The 18,347-nt window shown below is 40.8% G+C and overlaps 1 protein-coding gene across 2 annotated transcripts; it reads right to left on the bottom strand.

The window, feature by feature from the left end:
* Positions 1-24: 24 nt before the first annotated feature.
* On the bottom strand, positions 25-11,605 carry LOC124995430 (alanine aminotransferase 2-like). 2 transcript variants are annotated; one of them, XM_047567780.1, is made up of 12 exons: positions 11,587-11,605; positions 8,877-9,057; positions 5,608-5,697; positions 5,356-5,464; positions 5,017-5,150; positions 4,429-4,672; positions 4,175-4,254; positions 3,419-3,555; positions 2,821-2,995; positions 988-1,143; positions 790-902; positions 25-614 (listed from the first exon to the last, which is right to left on the bottom strand). In XM_047567780.1, exons 2-12 carry the CDS (start codon positions 9,021-9,023, stop codon positions 524-526), a joined length of 1,476 nt encoding a protein of 491 aa, XP_047423736.1. In that variant the 5' UTR covers positions 9,024-9,057; positions 11,587-11,605; the 3' UTR covers positions 25-523. The 2 variants fall into 2 exon arrangements, with proteins under 2 accessions (XP_047423736.1, XP_047423735.1); XM_047567779.1 differs by lacking the exon at positions 11,587-11,605 and adding an exon at positions 9,146-9,315.
* Between the last annotated feature and the right edge of the window lie 6,742 nt (positions 11,606-18,347).

Here is an 18,347-nt window from a genome sequence, read left to right as displayed (position 1 = left end):
AAGAAGAATCAGTAGTGAATAAAGTTCATAAAATAAGTATTAGTTTTAATCACATTTAAGAACAATTTAAAAATCATACAAATGGCTACACACATATCAGACGACATCTGTCAACATGGTGCAAAGATTTAGCAAGTAAACTTCTAACATGTTAACCATTAACCGTTAACCATTTGGCTGTATTCACCTTGACACCTGTAGCATCTGTAATAAGATGAAAGATCTGACACTACTGATAAAGCACTAAGACATCTTTTTAGACAAACCCTGACCAGGTCATACTTTAAGAAAGTGCATCATGGAGTGACAATCTTTACAACTTCACAAACTGTATGTCCCTAGGAACAGGAAGTCTGTCTTAAGAAATTAACTGAATTCTGATGCTAAACAAAACCTGATCTAATGTTTAACACAGTCCTTGAGGTGATAGATCGGTACTGCAGAAGGCTGCTGCCTCGTTCACTGAAATATACTGGCACTGAACAAGTTGGTTGTCGAGATACATTCAGAAGGTGGAGGATTGTTAGGAAAACTCCTGTGTAAATCGTAAGTGGAACTCGCTGATCTTCTGCAGCACCACCTTGAGCTTTTCAGCCGGGGGCAAGATGGTCATCCTGGATGGAGGAGGATGTTGTGTGTTAAGACAGTAATTTTGCTTCAACTACAATTCTGTTTCTACATGTTAAGAAACTGAATAACAATTAAGTTTTAAAATGGCTACATGTTTATTGTATCATAATGCTAAAATTAAATTAAGAAGTCTGAGTCTGCCAGTTTAGCAGCACTAACCTGAAGTGGAAGGTTCCCTCTCTCTGGCCGAAGCCACTTCCTGGCACCAGACAGATTCCCTCCTCTTCCAACAGCCTCATGCAGTAGTACATATCTGGGACCTGGCCCTCCTCCTGCAGGAACAAATACTTCAACATGTGATGTTCTTCACAGATGAATACGTACAGTAAGAGGATGCAGGGTGTGTATTGGGCAGACCTTAGCTTTGTCGATGGCCTTCTGAGGTAGAGTGATGCGAGGGAAGGTGTACATGGCTCCCTGGACTGGGTTACATTTAATACCAGGTACTTTGTTGAACATCTGCTCCGTCAGCGTGGCCTTGTCTGCCAAAGCTTTCAAGACGGCGTTCTTTTCCTGGAAGGAAAGCAAACATGAAAACTGTCAGATGGGTGGAACAGTCGCATGAATCGGTCATGAAATAAACTCTGTGTGTCACACTCAACCAGCTAGCTGCAGAGCTGAGGAAGTGCCAGAAACTAACGGCTATCTCCAAAAGGGAGTCAATCCTCACAGACCTCAGTGTTACACTTATCAGAAAGAGACATCAGAAAGAAAGAAGGAAGAATCTTTGTACAAAAAAACTATCGAAAATATCCCACTTCCTGACAACTGTACGGTGTGAATCTTTGTATAACGTACCCATTATATTTTAACATATCATCAACTTATATGAAGTCTTAAAGTTCAGTACTTTATGTCACAGGTGGAGCCCGAGGAGTCACCTGCCCACCATAACTCAGTTCATGCACCACTTTAGAATTAGCTGAGGCAGAGTCATGTGGCACAAAGACAGTGAAAGCTGATGTTACTCAAGCTTCATATCTGCTCTTCAGGAAACCTAAAGGTGACTTCACATAGGAAATGGCTGTCCAACTGTTTATACAGTCAAAGGTCCCTGTGCATGATAAAAAAAAATAAAAATATCTACACAGGCATGTGTGTAACATTTAAGTCCAATAATGAATATACATGTCCATGTAACCCTGTTATGTCCTGCAATAGAATTTCAGTGGTCATGTTAATGTTATGACAAATACCTGAGAAATACTTCTTCTTTATGAGACAGATATGGGACACTGTGCCAGAACTTTGTCAGAAATGAAAACTGCAGTTTAAGAAACATTTATAATGAGACAGGGGTCTTGTCTGTGGTTTGAATTCAGACGCCCCAGACTCTGAAGTGATCATCCAAGCATTTGTTAGCTTTTCTTCCCCCTTGTGACCAATGGAGGCATGACAATGTGCTCCTACACCGACCCTTTATTTGAACTCTGTAGAAAATACATCACAAGGTGCCACTAGAATGCTCCTTTTTTATGTTCACACATACAAAAGCAGAGGATGAAAGTCAATGTGTTGTTGTAAATATAGGTTGTACTTTATTCTCTTTTTATCCGATAACATAGGCTTGATTGCCATTATAAAGTCACTATCATCTAAATTATTACAGCTGCAAGGGAAGGTGCATTATGCTGAAACATTTAAACATAATAAAAATGCTCAACATTAATTGAGGATTTTATTTGTCCAAACTCCTGAAACATGCAGTTCCAACTACAAATGTCCCTAGAACCAGAGACTCACATTACCTATGAACACACAAATGACCATCAACATAATGGATTCCTCTCTACCACACAGTGCTTCCACCTACCTGTGGGTTCAATGGACCCAGGCTACACACATTACAGCAGCATGCATTATACATGACACTCTTTACAAACCTGAAACCCCTTTTCTTGACCAAAGTATGTGTTAGAATCTATCAAATAGCACCAAAAAGCACATAGCCTGATTTAGCACACATAGCAGGATTTTTTAGCAGATTACAGGATTCACAAGCCGATTATTTATAACTGACTGGGTGCTGTGTGAGGACTGTAGAGTGTTCAATACAGGCTTTGTGTGCACAGATTATATGATGTGGTGCTTATGAGTGTTGACATAAGTGAACTCTATTTGCTCACACTCAGAAGATTTCCAGGGTGTGTGTGTGTGTTTAACCTGGCGACGTGAGTGTGCTTTTCATACCTTCATAAAGGTGGTGTACGAGGGCTCCTCGGTGTTTGGGGGGTTCACCACGAGGTCCAGGAGAGCCTGTCCGGGCACGGGGGGACACAGGCGCACCGACACCAGTTTGGTGAGTTGGGCCTTGACCTGTGGGTCCATGTTGATCACCTCCATGTAGCCTCCACGGAATCCACACCTGCCAAAGCAAATACAAAGTTCACTCCTACTGAAGGTGATGTACACGTCAGAACCCGGTGGCAATCCCAAGGTTTATTTTTCTTGTTTCGCTTGACGAGAAAACAAACATCTTGGGGCCAAAAGAGAAGTAAATCCAGACTAGTTTATATCCGTGCTCGTTAGCTTGGGGAGTTTTACTTCCCTGGGTTTTGTCGGTGCATTTGCTAATTTTCTTGACCATTTTCATGACCAACGACACCTTCCACACATGGGTAAAAAGTGCTTAAAGCTGAGTAGAAATAATATTTAACTATGCAGGTGTGTCACTGTGACACAGACATGGACTCCTACATAAACAACTCCTTGGCACTGTACTAACTTAAAAACTCTTTGAGTGGAAACATATAAATGAATGACTGTGTGTTTCATGCACACTACTCACTCTCCCATGTAGCATTTGGAGGTGGAGTGGAATGAGGCCATCTCAACTGTACTGGAATACTCTGGTCCCATCTCAAACAGCACTTTCTTAAAAGAGTGGAACTTGCAGCCTTCTGCGTAGACGTTGTCCTGGTAGACCTACAGCAGAAAGACAGCTTCAATACAGAGGACCCCATCAAAAACATTTATTATTTTATCCATAAAAACACTGTACACATGCAAATTACATCCAAATTAACTGAAATGTGTAGTAGTAGGTTCATGCATATTGCCAACAGTGTATTGTGTTCGGTTTATACTTATATAATGAGTTAGTGAGTTTTATGTAATGTGTTATTTTTGTATTTATTTGGTGTTTTACTTTTCCTTCTCTTGTGCACCATAACCTTAACCATATGCTGCTGCATCATGGCAAATTTTCCCACAGTGGGATAAATTAAAGTCTTAATCTTAAGATGACTGCATTATTATTTTTAAATCAGTAACATTTAATATAAAGAGACAACTACACATGTAGGGTTTGTTGAAGATATTTTCTTCTTCAGTGTTGACTGGAGGAGATTTTAGGTTTTTCTTAAAAAACTGAAACTCACATGACTGGGGTCTGTTCTGCTCCGTGTCTATGCATAAATGGTTTCAGTCTGTATTAAGTCTGTGGTAAGATTTTCATGTTTGCATTATTGTGAATAATGAGTGATTTTTTTTCTTTGCAACACAGAACTGAGAGTGAATGGAGGAAATGATATTTGTGAATTACTTCATCAGCCATGAGGAAGAGACGCTCCTCTTTGGCAAATCGGATCACATCTTCAATGCACTGCCTGCTCTGGACCTGACCTAGGACACAGGACAGAGAGTGGGATGATTAAAGGAGATGTGTAAAGACAAACGGAGGAGTTCAAAATACATTCGAGCTTCTGTCCATTTTATTTTACACTGATTTATTTTTTTTTCTTTTCAGATAGAAACGGATAGCAATCAGTTAATTTCTCAAAAATACACCAAGCATACCAGTGGGGTTTCCAGGGTTGATGATGCAGAGGACGCGAGGATTGCAGTGCTGCCTCGCTGCGTTCAGCGATCTCTTGAGCTCAGCAACATCCAGACTCCAGCACTTGTCCTCGTCCAGGTAGTAACTGATCTGCACAGCACCAAGTTCTGAAAGAGCAGCCGAGTACAGAGGGTACTGGGGGATGGAAATCATCACTCCTGTGCGGTCACGACCTTCTCCGCACACCAGCAGCTTCAGCATTGTCTGTAGGAAGAGGAGTGGGATTGGCTCAATTTTGGAAAATATATTTATGTTATGCAGAGATTGGGGGGGGGGGGCACCAATGTGTACACACTGTATAATCAAAGTACACTCTGCAGTAGCAGGAACTTGTAGTGCAATAGTTGAGTCCATCTTCCAGCTGTTCTGGTTACATAAAAGTGACGGTGACAAAGGTCTCTGGCTACAGTGAAGTCATAAACGTGCAAAGTGCAGCCAAGTCTATGATTAACGAGAGTTAAATTGAGAACATGCTCAAAGTGTCGCAACGAAAGTGTGTCACTGGTGTTGAACAACTTGGCAGAGATAATAAGGAGAGCAATACGCACCACAATGGCGTCACTGGCCCCAGTGGAGAGGTAGATGTTGTCGGGGTCTGAGTGGATGCCACCGTCTCTGTTCTTTATGTAGTTTGCCACATTCTTGCGTACGTACTCAATCCCCTGGCTGGCACTGTATGCCCCTAGAACACACAACGGTGAACTTGATTTAAACCCGACGTCGCATAGATCAGTTGACAGTGTTTTTTTTTTTCCTCAAATAGTGTCCCAGCCGGTCCAAATTAATTATTAATGACCAGACAAATAGAGGTTGACGATAGTGACGTGTGAACTGGAAGAAGAAGGGGTTTTCAATGTGATTAGTGGAGAGAGGGGGAGTTGCCTGACCTATGCTGCCGCCTCCGCAGGCCCCAAGAATATTGCGCGCTCGTGCTTTGGCATCCTCTGGAAACTTGCTGTCTTCCAGGAGTTCAGGGTAAGCACACAGAGCCAGGACCTGTATAGGACATTAAGAGGAATTGTGACACATTTAGTCTTCTGTAAAGACAACAGACCAAATATCTGGACTTAAGTTGCTTAATTATAATTAATTATATGTGCCAAACAACGTCTCAAATACTTGAGGCCAGACGGTCTAACCTGTCTGAGGAATGTGATTGGTTTCTGGCCCATGGCATGGGCGTCACCGATGTTAGCCCTGATGACTTCTGAGAAAGGTTTCTTGACACCCTGAAAGGACAAAGAACAAGGAATTAGTTTTATTCGGATCATAAAATACAAATGCAAGGTGGGGAACCAGGAAGAACATCATGACTTTTAGTGGCAGCTGTTAATCAAACACGATGTGTCTGCACACGTAAAAAGGACCTATTGTGTTGTTGCAACCTGATAGGTTCAGAATGTAAATCAGTTCCCACTGACCCCTTGGTCCTGCCAACACCCACACACGTATCCTTTCTCATTAGCACCTTTTTCTATTACAAAGACCCTGGCACACAGACTGGTTTGGCCTGTGGTACAGAAGAGCTGGCCTGGGAAGAGATGACACTGCTGGGACCCACGGAGACGCAAACCCCTCTTCCTATTAATGAAAAAGTGCTGGAATGACAGAAGTAGCTTGAATTTTTGCATTTTTCCCCTCATCGAACTCCTTTCTGTCCACTCACTGTTTGTCTTCATCCAGTCTTCAAAGCCCTCTTCATGTCTGACTTAACTGAATCATGCAAACTCTGGTCTGGTGCCAGTACGTCTGTTTGTTGCCACATGCTGCACCTGTTGCTGCTTATGACATGAGTTTATGTGACAATATATGTCACCTCCTGTTACGTTACAGCCGACCAAAAGACCTAAATAGAGACTTTGATAACTACAAGGACCTTTTGGATTTTAATAACATTATTTAAATAACCATTTACTGATTTTTCAATAGACTTTCACAAACCGTTACCTAAAAAAAATCTTAGGAGCTTGTTTTAATTTTTGTTGTGTGCTCCTCTGACTGGATTCTGCCTGAGGTGTTTTCAGGGCTGTACATGTAAACATGTCAAGGCAGATCTCATACCTAGTTTCTGAGTAAAACTAACAGAAGCTCAGTTTAGTTACCTAAACATACATCTAAGCCTATTACTACTATATAAAGTGTTCCACGCTGAATGAATGCGAACTTTGGGATAGTATTACATTTCTACTACCCAGACCAACCAGTTATCGTGGATGTTGCCTAACCTCGTTTTTCAGCTCTCTGTCTGTCCCACTGTTTCTACAAAAGTACATGATAAAATGTTAAGCAAAGTGCCTCCAAGGGCACTTGGAGAGTTTTACTTTTGACTGAGTCAACACTGTTATTTGTGTGTCCTTGACTGATGGCTAGAGGAAGCTCTCCAAGGTTCTTTGGGCTAGAATTAAATCAAATAAGAGCGTGTTTGAATTCCAAGTAACTGCATGAAGCACGTTCTCTCTTTAGTCCTGATCCTTTCCTTATTCTCGAGCAACAAAGAGGCTGCTGTTCTCTTGGTAAAACAGGAGCCAGTTAGTTCCCCGGCACAGCGCTGTGTTCCCCTGCTCAGTCAGCACCAGGCGGTGACTGGACAGACCAGCTAGCCAGGCCACGACACCCCAAGGGTCAGCAGGCTTAACAGAGTTTTGCCCGACAAATATCATGAGTCACATTTCATGTAAAATGCATTTCCGAATTAGTTCTGTTACTCAGTTGTGCTACAGTAAGTGGAATTGTACTAATTTAAGCTCTAACTGATGCTCACTCAAAAACACTAATTTGCTCATGTGATTTGTCTAACTAACGAAATGCAGTCACGCTCTTCACGCACAAGAAAAGGAAGAAGGAATATGAAAGAAACAGTATACGTGCTGGATCCTTTTTCCCATTCTCCTGCTCTATTGTAACTGCTTTATTGTCAGAGATAATGCAGACCTGCCAGCCACTGAGATCCAGGCCCGAATTAGCTTACTGCAATGCAGCCAGTGTCATGCCAGATGTCTGAGTAAGGATTTATAAGGGTCATCAACACACCAGCGCATGCATGCACACACAGACACTTGCATAAAATCTGCTGAGCCGTCAGCAAAAGTGTTCCAGTCACAGATTTAACAGGAAGCACACCCGTGGATGTCTACTGCAGCCATACAAACTCTCCTAGCCCCTGGATAAACTTCGCATTGTTTTCTCTCACATTAGCACTGCTACAAGTAAGCTAAGTTAAAAGTGAAAAGCTAAAAGAGAAAACCCTTCAAACCAGTCTTGTGCTTATTTGTACACGTCTCTCATAATTCTAATAATTACAACTAAATTAATAAATGCATGGCCTTTGAGGAAATAAGTGATTCACCTGGTGTGGTTTCGCTTTTATAAGGCGATTTAATAATAATAAAAAAATCAACTACCAAGAAGTGGAGCACATTCATCAGAAGCGATTCTAATGAACCTCTGTGCAGAGAAAGGGCTCTGAGGTTGGTGGGCCTCACAGCTGCAGCTTAGTCCAATGAGCTGTCTCCCCAGCGTGGAGGAGGGAGCTGGGTCAACCCAGAGACACAAAAGAGGACAGAGAATGCACCCTCTCATCTTACGTAACCACCCTCCGCAATATACACATCCTCTGAACCCTGCAGCCACCTCAGGCCAAAAGAGAGTAAAATGTACTCAAAGATTGAAATGTTCCCTCAGGCTTGTCACGGGTATCTTCAGAACACGTAACAGCCGAGGGGATTGCATTACAGCTTTTAAAAGACCCGTGTGAAGTAAGGTAGATCAATATTACTCCTGTCAAATAGCATGCGAGCGGTTGGAGGCAGAATGTAACACGCCAAACATGGTCGCCATACAAGGGTTTTTAAAGCTGGTCTACTCTTGGTCACCTTATTCACCTGGGTTACAAAATACCATATCTCCATGAAACAGAATGGCTCCACTGTGCCTAAATCTACCAAGAAGATCATTTGAATGTTTTTTTTTTTTTTTTGCAGTGTTTAAATAAAAGGGTAATTTCCAGGTGTTCAGAACAGTCAAAACACAAATATTTCCCAGTACACTGCTGTTGGGTAAAGTGATATTCCAGCTGTTGAACTGTGCAACAGCTGTACGGTTAATAATCTATTCGCCATGCCTCCAGCTCCCTCACACATACACATGAACTGTTCGCACAACATTGGTTGTTTTTGTTAAGTAAAAACAGATGTTATCCGAAAAGTGGGACTATCCCCTTCAATGCCTATATGTTATAAACAACATTTTAAAACTTGTCCCTAGACACTCCCGAGTGCCACATCAGTGTTAAGTTTGCACAAACTTTCTTAAACGTTTTTTTTTTTTTCCTTTTCTGTTTTTCAACTTTAGTGTGGTTCATGCACACCGAGGAGTGTGCGCGTTGCAGCCCAGTGCTACTTCACTCTACCTCTTTCAGCTCCTTCTCGATCTGTACCGCCCGCTGGACGATGGGACCACGGACCGCGTACTCGACCCGCTTCACATAGGGGTTCATGTTGTCCAAAGTCAACACCTTGCCCCGGCTCGACACCCCGTTCACTGCTTGTTGGGACATTTTTGTTCGCAGTTTTCCACCACTGAAGTTGTATCTGAAACGCAAAACAAACAGATCAATGACAAATACAAAAGAACGATCAGAAGTTCGTGGCTGAGCAGATAACGTTTATCAGTAGTCACCAGTCTTTTAGCAAGGGAAGTGGTGTGCTCGCACTCCCTCCAGCCCCTTTGAGCTCCTAATGACAGTGAGAGCCACTTGGCGTGTTCATATTCAGGCCACAGACACGCCTTCGCCCGCTCAGGATCACGGTTGGCTGGATTCCTTCAGAAACTTCGCTCCCGGCTTCGTCGTGTCAAATGACGCCTTTAAGGGCTGTCGGAAAATATATTCACTGCGAGAGGCTTTCACGTGCAGCAGTTAAAAAAAAAAAAAAAGCTTGCAAAATCAGAAGTTGTCTAAATGTAAGGTTATTTGCCTGTAGCAGCAAAAGAAATTGATCCGAAAGCCCGGGCAGTGAGTTGGAGACACTTGTCTCAGCGAGAGACAGGAGGACACTAGACAAACTGTTCTCCATCATTCATACCAAACTCTATCCAGCTGTACAACAACACACCTTTATGCTTTCTAATTTAATTAATGTTAATGTACAGTATTGCATCTTACGACCATCCTTGTGTATATTCTTCCGTCCCTATTTCTTGTACATTTGCTCATATGCTAATTATGTAGCCTACATTTCTTTGCCTGTACTTTTTATTTTATTCTGCTATTTTTTACTCCTAGTTTTATCATAATCTTCTTTTAGTTTTACTTGTGGTTCTTCAGCGTGTTTTTATGCGTAACTAAGCCACCGTGACCAATTGATTACCCTTGCGGATCATTAAAATCCATCTAAGTTATGCTAACGATCAAGCGTGTTGCCATGGTAACAGAGGTATTCTGGTTTCCTTTAGCAACGGTGTCAGCGAGTTGATCAATGGAAAAAATAAGCACATAAATAAAAAATAAAGTCAGGAAACAAACTTAATAGCAGGCAATTGCTAACTTAAAACACCAGCAAACAGGGACCAATCACGCCGAAACGTGATTAATGACAGAAGTAGCCAACACCGAGGCTATAACGTTAGCTATAAACCAAATCCACATTTCAACGCTGCTATTATGGCCAACATGCTAAAACGCAGTTGACAGTTCACATCCACATAAGGACTGTGACTACACTGGTATTTCTCGAAACCGTCTTAAGCCACATGGCAAATATAAATACAAATATTTACTTACCCTTTCACTCCATTTTGGGTCTACATCAAAGCTTAACAAAAAAAACGCTACACTAGTTCACCTTTCATTCGCTAATAAAATTAGCTATGGCTGAAAACAAGGCTGATATAGTTATCGGGACTTGGAAAATGCAAAAGTTTACACTAAATTATGGAAAAAATAAATAAATAAATAAAAATACATACCGCGGGCCTCCTTTACGGAAAAACAGTACACTTGGTTTTGTTATTGTGAGGTAAGCCATGACTCTTTGACTCTAAGTAGCTAAACTGAATATATGTGTTATTTTAAAGCTGTTCGTCTTATGGTTATGACGTATTAACTCAAAGAATAAGAGCAAGGTATGACGTTATCAAGGCCAAGCAGAATCTACAGGAGACGTCATGACGTGTCCCGTATTGACCAATAGCAAGGTCAATTTTTTTAAACACTTTAAGTAGCTAAGATTAAAGATAATAAGAGGAAAAGAGTCCTAAAAAACAAGGCAGGGAATCAGTTGTGGCATAAATGTGAGGGTTTTGAACAGTAGTAGGCCTGTATCAAAGAATCTCCAGCTAGTTGAATGGTTGATAGCCACCACCTCTTCCTTATACATATATATATTTTTAGATTTAAAAATGCAGAGGAACAAGTTGGTGTTCAAAGCAGGAAGTTCAAATATGCACTGTCATGTAAAGAGTTTTCTGTTTGGGTAAGAGAAAGAAAGCCACTGAAGGTGTGTGTGTGTGAGAGGGAGTGGGGCAGATGTCTTGGAAAGGGCTTGGGAAAGATATCCGATATCTCAAACTAAAACGGTTCACATACAAGCACGTGATGATCTGGTGACTTTCGTGTGTCATGTAAGGTGTATTTCGGCAGCATCAGTAAAAACACAAACTGTTCCATTTATCTAATTCAAAAGATAAAGCTTTATACAATCAGAGACACTTACAGGATGAGTCTTTGTAGCTCATGGTCAAAATGAGTCTGAAAATAAACAGGATCCATTTTTAACACACAACTGTTGCCAAGGCCATATACAACAGGCATGACAGTGGCATGTGCTTGTTTCTGTGTGAATGAGAGTAAGTCAGATGCATCTGAAAGTATATTACTTAAATAAGCATACTCTTTAAATAGGTTATCAAAGCTGATGATGTAATTCAAGGCTAGGGTTCATACAGACACACTTAACCAATGTGTACAGGAGTGTTTACTGTGTGTATCAGGTGCTGCCCTGGCAGATGGATCAGAACAGACTGTGACATTCAAGAAGTGCTGTGAAAGAGTGTTTGATTTAAGAGGAAGAGAAAAGGCATGGGTGGGCCAGTGTGAAATATGTGCAACTGCTCAAATTTACCACAAGGGGAAGACATCCACAGTCAGTCCAGGTCAGTCTCATGTTCCAGCGATGACTCCATTATCTGACCCTGAGCCTGGCTTCTGATGTCACCAAATTTACACATGGGACTTGGTGCAAGCACTGCAAACCTACAGTAAAGAAGTCACCAACCTCTGATACACAGTCATGACAAGTTCAGTTGGTTTGACAATAGAAAACTAAATGTCTTGTACTTATAATTCTGTAAACACAAAAAACATTTGCTGTCATACGGTTTGTTCACATAATTATATTCATCTTTAAAATGGTACTAGTATTATAGCCTATATGTATACCTCTAGGTAAAAAGGAGTCGGGGGAGGGAATGCTAGGACCCTTAGTCAGAAGCTTATTAAAGGAAAATATTAGCACAAGGAAAGTAAAGATTTGAACTGTTGTACTGATCAAATCCTCATTGGCAGGTGGCCTTAAGTTACAGTGTTCATTTAAAGCACGTCTGTTCTGAAAGGTTTTTGGCACTTTTGGATTTTCTGTGCCACGTAAGTAATATCTCTGAATGTGGGAGGCCAGCTACACGAGTCCACAGCACAGCTCCTTATGGATGAACTGTTCCTCCACGGGGACTCGAAGTTCCTGGCACCATACAGATTCCCTCCTCTTTCATCAGGCTCATTAGTACATATCTGGGTCCTGACCTTCCTCCTGCAGAAACACACATTTGAACACATAATGGTCTGCATAGATGAGCGACAGATGAGTGACAGAGAGGATGCGGTCTCTGCTAATGCTTTCAAAACGGTAGTTTTTCCCGAAAGGGAAAACATTTGAAGAAAAAAGGAGATGGGGGTCTTATGTATGATTCAAGCATTTGTGAGCTTTTCTTCCCCCTTGTGGCCAATGGAGGTATGACAATGTACTAATACACTAACCCACTACGTACCTAGTCTCAGTAATGCTATTGAACTGGAAACTACTACACAAGATGCCACTGGAATAGATTTACCTTCTTCTTCTTTTTAAGCTCACACATATATAGCAGATTGTTAGAGTCAATGTGTTGTTGTAAGTATAGGCTATACTTTAACATTGACTGTTATGGCACAGTCACCTATACAATCAGAATAAAGAAAATGAGAATACTTTATTAATCCTTACAGGAAACTGTTGTGCTGCTTATCCCATAAAGTTACAGTTCCAAAGCGACAGAGTCAAATACAATGAAACAGTAATAGATACAGCTGAAGGCTCACTGTACTAATGAAAAGGAACAAAACAAAAAATTTAACCAGTAAAAAAAAGAGAATAAGTAAATATTTTAACCCCACGAATTCCCAAATTACAGCATTTCTGTACATGAGCATCTCGATGGCCTTCTGTCCATCCATTAATCAGAAGTTAAATTAAAACCTCCTCCAGCCAGTGTCCAATCAGTTGTATTATGAAAGGTAATATTTAGTTCCCTAGTAACTTGTTTACTGTTGCTTCTTGATATAACAGCTGTGCCGGTACATTTGCCGAACAATTAATGCCACCTCTGAAGAGGATCTTACTCAAAAGCCCAAAACTTCATACTGTATCTGATTTATCAGAGCGGTCTCTTGAAGAAAAAATCAACTGGCCTTTAGAAAAACACAACAGACAGTTCACCAAGTGTTTTAGTCCCCATGCATTCAATGAATCACTGTTTCTGAAATGCTGAACTGTAGTGGGTAGAAAAGAGAACTCTTCCATTTAATGTGATGTTCCTTTTGCTTCAGGTCTTAAGCAAAGTGGATTCCTTGGTGTTTTACACACCAATGAATCTTTTGTACATTTCCATACGACATCTCTCATCATGCGTTTGATGAAAAGGAGTGTTGCTTGTCTGGGCCTGTTTTCTGTCTTCCTCCCTACTCTGTGAAATATGTCGACTGTATCTTCCTGTCTTTTCAACCAGGTCTGGTGACATAGCATAGCGCTATTTTCTTTTAAACCTCACTGCGTGTCTGTGTAGATGTAAACGTTTGTTTTGCAGGCGTACCTTTTACTTTCACCGTGGGTATTCAGTGGCGTTGTTGTTTTTTGGCGGTACACAGTCGTGCTCCCTTTGTATTGTGTCTTCTGAGTGTTAGAATGAAAAAGATTTCGAAATTCAAAGAGTTAAAAGAAAAAGAATGTGGTAACAGGTGCTCCATTGGGTTTCCTCATACGGGCGGCGCCATCTTTCCAGTTTGAAGACAGAGTCTGCGCATTACCTAGTCATCCATGACAGGCCCGCACTTCCACTGGACTCATTCGCGTTTATATTTATTTATTTCTGCACACTGCTCTTGGAGCAGTTCTGCCAGTTACAAAGAGATATTGTATTATACCGGGTAACCTGAATTACAGGTCTGAGTGAAGCCCATGCTAAAGTGCAAAAAGCTGCAGTTCACCGAGTGGCCGCTTGAGGCTGGCTACAAAAGTGAACAAATCCCCGTAGACCCCCATGTTAAAAAGCCCAACTTTACAGCATTATTAAACATGTTTACAGCCTGGTACAAAAAACGATTTTGGTCCTGATAGTTTATTTTCACTATTCATGACACCTGTACGTTTTTTTTTTTTCGAACCCATTCATTTATTTTTTAAGGTTTAAAATTCTGCGTCAAGAGCAAAAATGGTAAAACGATAAGATCAACATACATAAGTAGATAAATGTTACTAAAAAGACTAAAAAGAAGTCCAACAAGAGCAATTTTTTTTAAATAAAACAGCATAAATAAGTAATAATATAAGAATAAAAAGGGACTTAGTTGGACACTAAATTAAAAAAGTGGGTCTCTGTCAGACTCTTCCATAGGTGTGGACTGGAATAATAAAATGTTGCTTCGCTACAGGTTTTGGTTCTAACTTTGGGAACAGTTAAAAGGCCAGTACTAGAGAAAGTCGATAGAGTAAAAGCAAGTCAGACAGATAAGAAGGCCCAAGACTGTCAAGATACTTGAGAACTAATAAAAGAACATTAAAATCAATCCTGAAATGTTCTGGTCTTCGTCAGCACATGTGTAGCTAAGCTCTGAACAAGTTGAAGCTGTGAAATAATCCTTTTAGGGACACCAGAAAGCAGGGCGTTGCAATAATCTATATGACTAGAGGTAAAAGCATGCATGAGCACCTCTGTGTCAGCAAGAAAGAAATGGGTGAACTCTGGCTATATTCTCAAAATGATAAAACCTTTTTTCTGTGGTGTTTTTAAAATGCGGAATAAAATCAAACTCAGAGTCAAAAAGAACACCCCGATTCTTGACAACTTGTGATGTTTTAAAATCTTTTAGTTTTCTTTCCTTTGCCTTCAGGACCAATGATTAAAACCTCTGTTTTCCCCTAGCTGAGCTCCATGACTTAATACCTAAAATAAATTCAAAAAGGGCATCAAAAGTGTATTTTTTCTTCTGTAAGGATTGCAAAAAGCCTGAAAATAAATAAAATAAATTAAATAAACAAGAGTTGTCAACAGCTGCTCCTCTGGACTCAATGATTGTGGCAGCCATCATCTCTGTCATTCAAGACCTGAATGCACCACGAACCACAACGAAAGTGCTAGAGCCTGTTCAGCGCATAAGTGCAAACAACAGTCAGGACCCGTTTAACGACCCAAACGCACAGGGAAGCAACCCTTTCATCAATCCAAAAGAACCTAAACATGTAGGCAGAGAGTCTAGGGGCAAGCAAAAATCCCACCCCGGCCCTCCCCCTCTCACCCGGAGCAACTCCAGCAAAGAAGACAGTCTAACCCCTCTCAAGGACTTGGGTTCCAGAGGCGACGCTATGTGTTTTTTTTTTTCAGCTTATCTCATCTTGGGGTGGGAGGAAACCGGAGTACTCAGAGAAAATCCATGCAGACACAGGGAGAACATGCAAACTCCAACCAGAAAAGCTACCCATCCATCCATCCCTCCATCTATCCATCCATCTGTCAGAAGCCTCTCAAAGTTGAACCTCCTGCTCCATGTCTTGCTGGAGGGCGTCTTCTTCAACATTCCGTCTGTCTGAAACTCTCATAATGAGAAGCTGTTACAGAGAGCAGCTCAGTTACCTCAATGATTGCTTTTCTGCTCCTGCGTAGACCTTTGCTCCATGAAGCTCCTCGGTCAAATATTCTACCTGGTTCCAGAGAGTCTTGTTTTTACTTTGCTCTGATTCTAGGTTTGCATAGAGCTGAGAAACATGTTCCTTTTGAAAAAGACTGATCTCCTCTACTCTTTGGAGTTGAGCATTCATCTCATTGGCATCTTCAAGCTGGGCCTCTAGCTCTCTTGTTTGTTCAACTTGATGTCAAAATGCTATTCTCAATGTCTGCTCTTCTTCCAAATGTTTTTCTCTCTCTTTGTGGAACAGACTTTTGTACTCCTCAGAGTGGACATTTGCTCTTTCAAGCTCGTTTGTTAAATCCTTTAACTTGATCCACAGTGACTTGTTTTCATTCTCCTTTGATTCCAGCTTTGAAGAAAGCTGAGAGACCTGTTCTTCCTGCAAGAAAATGGTCTCCTCTGCCTTATGGAGTTGGGTCTCAAGCTGTTTGAGCTGGGACTCCAATTTCTTCAGTTGTTCAACTTGTTGTTGAAGTTTTATCCGCAATGATTTCTCTTTAAAATATTTAGGCCCCTGGTCCTCTATCTAGACCCTTGCTCCATGGAGCTCCTTAATCAAATATTCTACCTGGTTCCTGAGAGTCTTTTTTTTTTTACTTTGCTCTGATTTTAGGTTTGCATAGAGCTGAGAAATGTGTTCCTCCTGAAAGACATTGGTTTCCTCTACTTTTAGGAGTTGAGCATTGATGTTCTCTGCAAATTTAAGCAGGGCCTCCAGCTCTCTTGTTTGTTTGATCCGCATTGCTTGCTCTTTCAAGTATTTAGCCCTCTGCACCTTTGAGTAGACCTTTGCTATGTGGAAACCATTGGTCAAATATGCCACATGGTTCCATAGAGTCTTGTTTTTACATTGCTCTAATTCTAGGTTTGCAAAGAAAAGCAGGATGGCAGAGAAAGCAGAGGGCAGTATGATGCCTGAGAAGAAATGATCAGAGACATATATTCACAAGCAGACATTCAGACAAACAACTTCAACTTAAATGCTTACTTCATAATCCTCAGAATTACAACTCTTAAACCCAGCTAAGAATTGAGACTGTAAGCCTGAATATAAGGTGCATGTGTTTTACCAAAAAAGCGTGACTTTCCTACATTTTTAACTCTTACATCACGATTTGTGACAAGACAAGACAAGATAAGATTTTCCTGGAGCTGTTTGCTCCTTGAGACCTTAATGTAAATACAGACTTTTATTTTGAAGTTCCACAGGACTGTACTACAAAGCAGGATTTAACCAGCTTCAAGATTAACCCAGAATTTTCAAATTCATCTGTGGACTCCCCGTGGAGTCATGGGTTTATTATTTTCTTTCTAGTCTGGAGATGAAACATCACACACGTGTGTGGTCGCAAGCTTATAATTCATACCTGCAATAGGTTATTTCATTATATTATTGACAACCAGAGCAGACTGTTTTCTTTCACTCATTTTCCTTAATCTTTCTAATGTAGGTAGTTTATGTCCCCAGCCTCCTGTTCACATGCTACTGTGCTCTTTGTGTTGTATGAGTAATACAACATTTCATTTTGCACTAAAACGGTCTACATAATGTTTGTTTAAAAGTAGTGTAAAGTGAAAGTGAGTTTCAAACTTGCCAATCAGGATATTTTCTCATTAAGGTCATCTGCTAACGACATCTCTTCAGGAGAAGAATTTCCATGTATTCATGATCACATCTTAGAACTATTAGAAACTCCAAACTGGTAGAACCAGTTTTTACCCTTGTAACAATGAACAGATAAGCAGTTACTGTAACAGAAAGACGAACAAAGAACTACACTGGACAGGACAAGATACGGGACAAGATAAGTCAGACCCACGAGTGAAAAGAAAATTCTACTAAGCGTCACAAAAGAGGACAAACGGAGGAGTAAGAGAAAGAAACTAAAAATAAACCCAGTTTTTGGACCACTATTGCCCAGCAACACAAATATACTGCCACCCCACTTCCCCTCACACACACAGAGCAACTCACAGATATAAGGGAAGCCTACAACACACAAGGAAATAAGGTCAAGTAAGGTTATAGGATATACAGTATGTAGCCATATATATCAGTGGCATTTAAAAGAGTTCTATAAATTCATCAGTGAATTTTCACACAGTAGACAAAAAACATCAAACAAATGAAAAAAATATGATTTGTCATTGGTTAATTCAGGAAAACTAGCCTGTAGTGCATATCTGGGAAAGGATTATAAGTTAAGTTCATGGTCAAATTGGAGTCCAGAAGGCCTCTCTCACATTGACTAACGTGAATGTTCATGAATCGACCATCAGGAGAACAATGAACAACCATGGTGTGATGGCAGTGTGGAAAGACAAAGCAACTGGTCTCCAAAAAGAACATTCATGCTGGTCTGCAGTTTGATCAACATCATGTGGACAAGCCTGTTGTGCTTGGTTTAAATAAGAGGAAGATGTATGGAAGTAAACAACACTGGAGCCCAGCATTAGAACCTCATCCTCCATAAAATATAGGAGGGGTATTGTTCTTGTTTGGACCTCTTTTGCTGCATCTGTGTGGGGAAAGTTCACCATCATTGATGGACCAACGAATTTGGAATTATACCAACAAATTCTAGAAGGCAATGTCAGGACATCTGTCCATGAGCTGAATCTGAAGACTGACTGGGTCAGACAGTACAACAACAAACCCAAGCACAC

Source organism: Mugil cephalus, chromosome 18, assembly GCF_022458985.1.
Source record: "Mugil cephalus isolate CIBA_MC_2020 chromosome 18, CIBA_Mcephalus_1.1, whole genome shotgun sequence".
Lineage (NCBI taxonomy): Eukaryota > Metazoa > Chordata > Actinopteri > Mugiliformes > Mugilidae > Mugil > Mugil cephalus.
The sequence above is the reverse complement of the archived record's forward strand: the minus strand, read 5'-3'. Positions and strand labels throughout refer to the sequence as shown.

What these genes read in the sequence shown, in the direction of transcription:
- LOC124995430 (XM_047567780.1), bottom strand. Translation starts at nt 9,023, where the DNA reads ATGTCCCAACAAGCAGTGAACGGGGTGTCGAGCCGGGGCAAGGTGTTG. An exon ending in TCGAGAAGGAGCTGAAAGAG is followed by an intron (nt 5,698 to 8,876) that starts GTAGAGTGAAGT and finishes TTGTCCTTTCAG; the next exon opens with GGTGTCAAGAAACCTTTCTC. An exon ending in CTGCGGAGGCGGCAGCATAG is followed by an intron (nt 5,151 to 5,355) that starts GTCAGGCAACTC and finishes TGTGTGTTCTAG; the next exon opens with GGGCATACAGTGCCAGCCAG.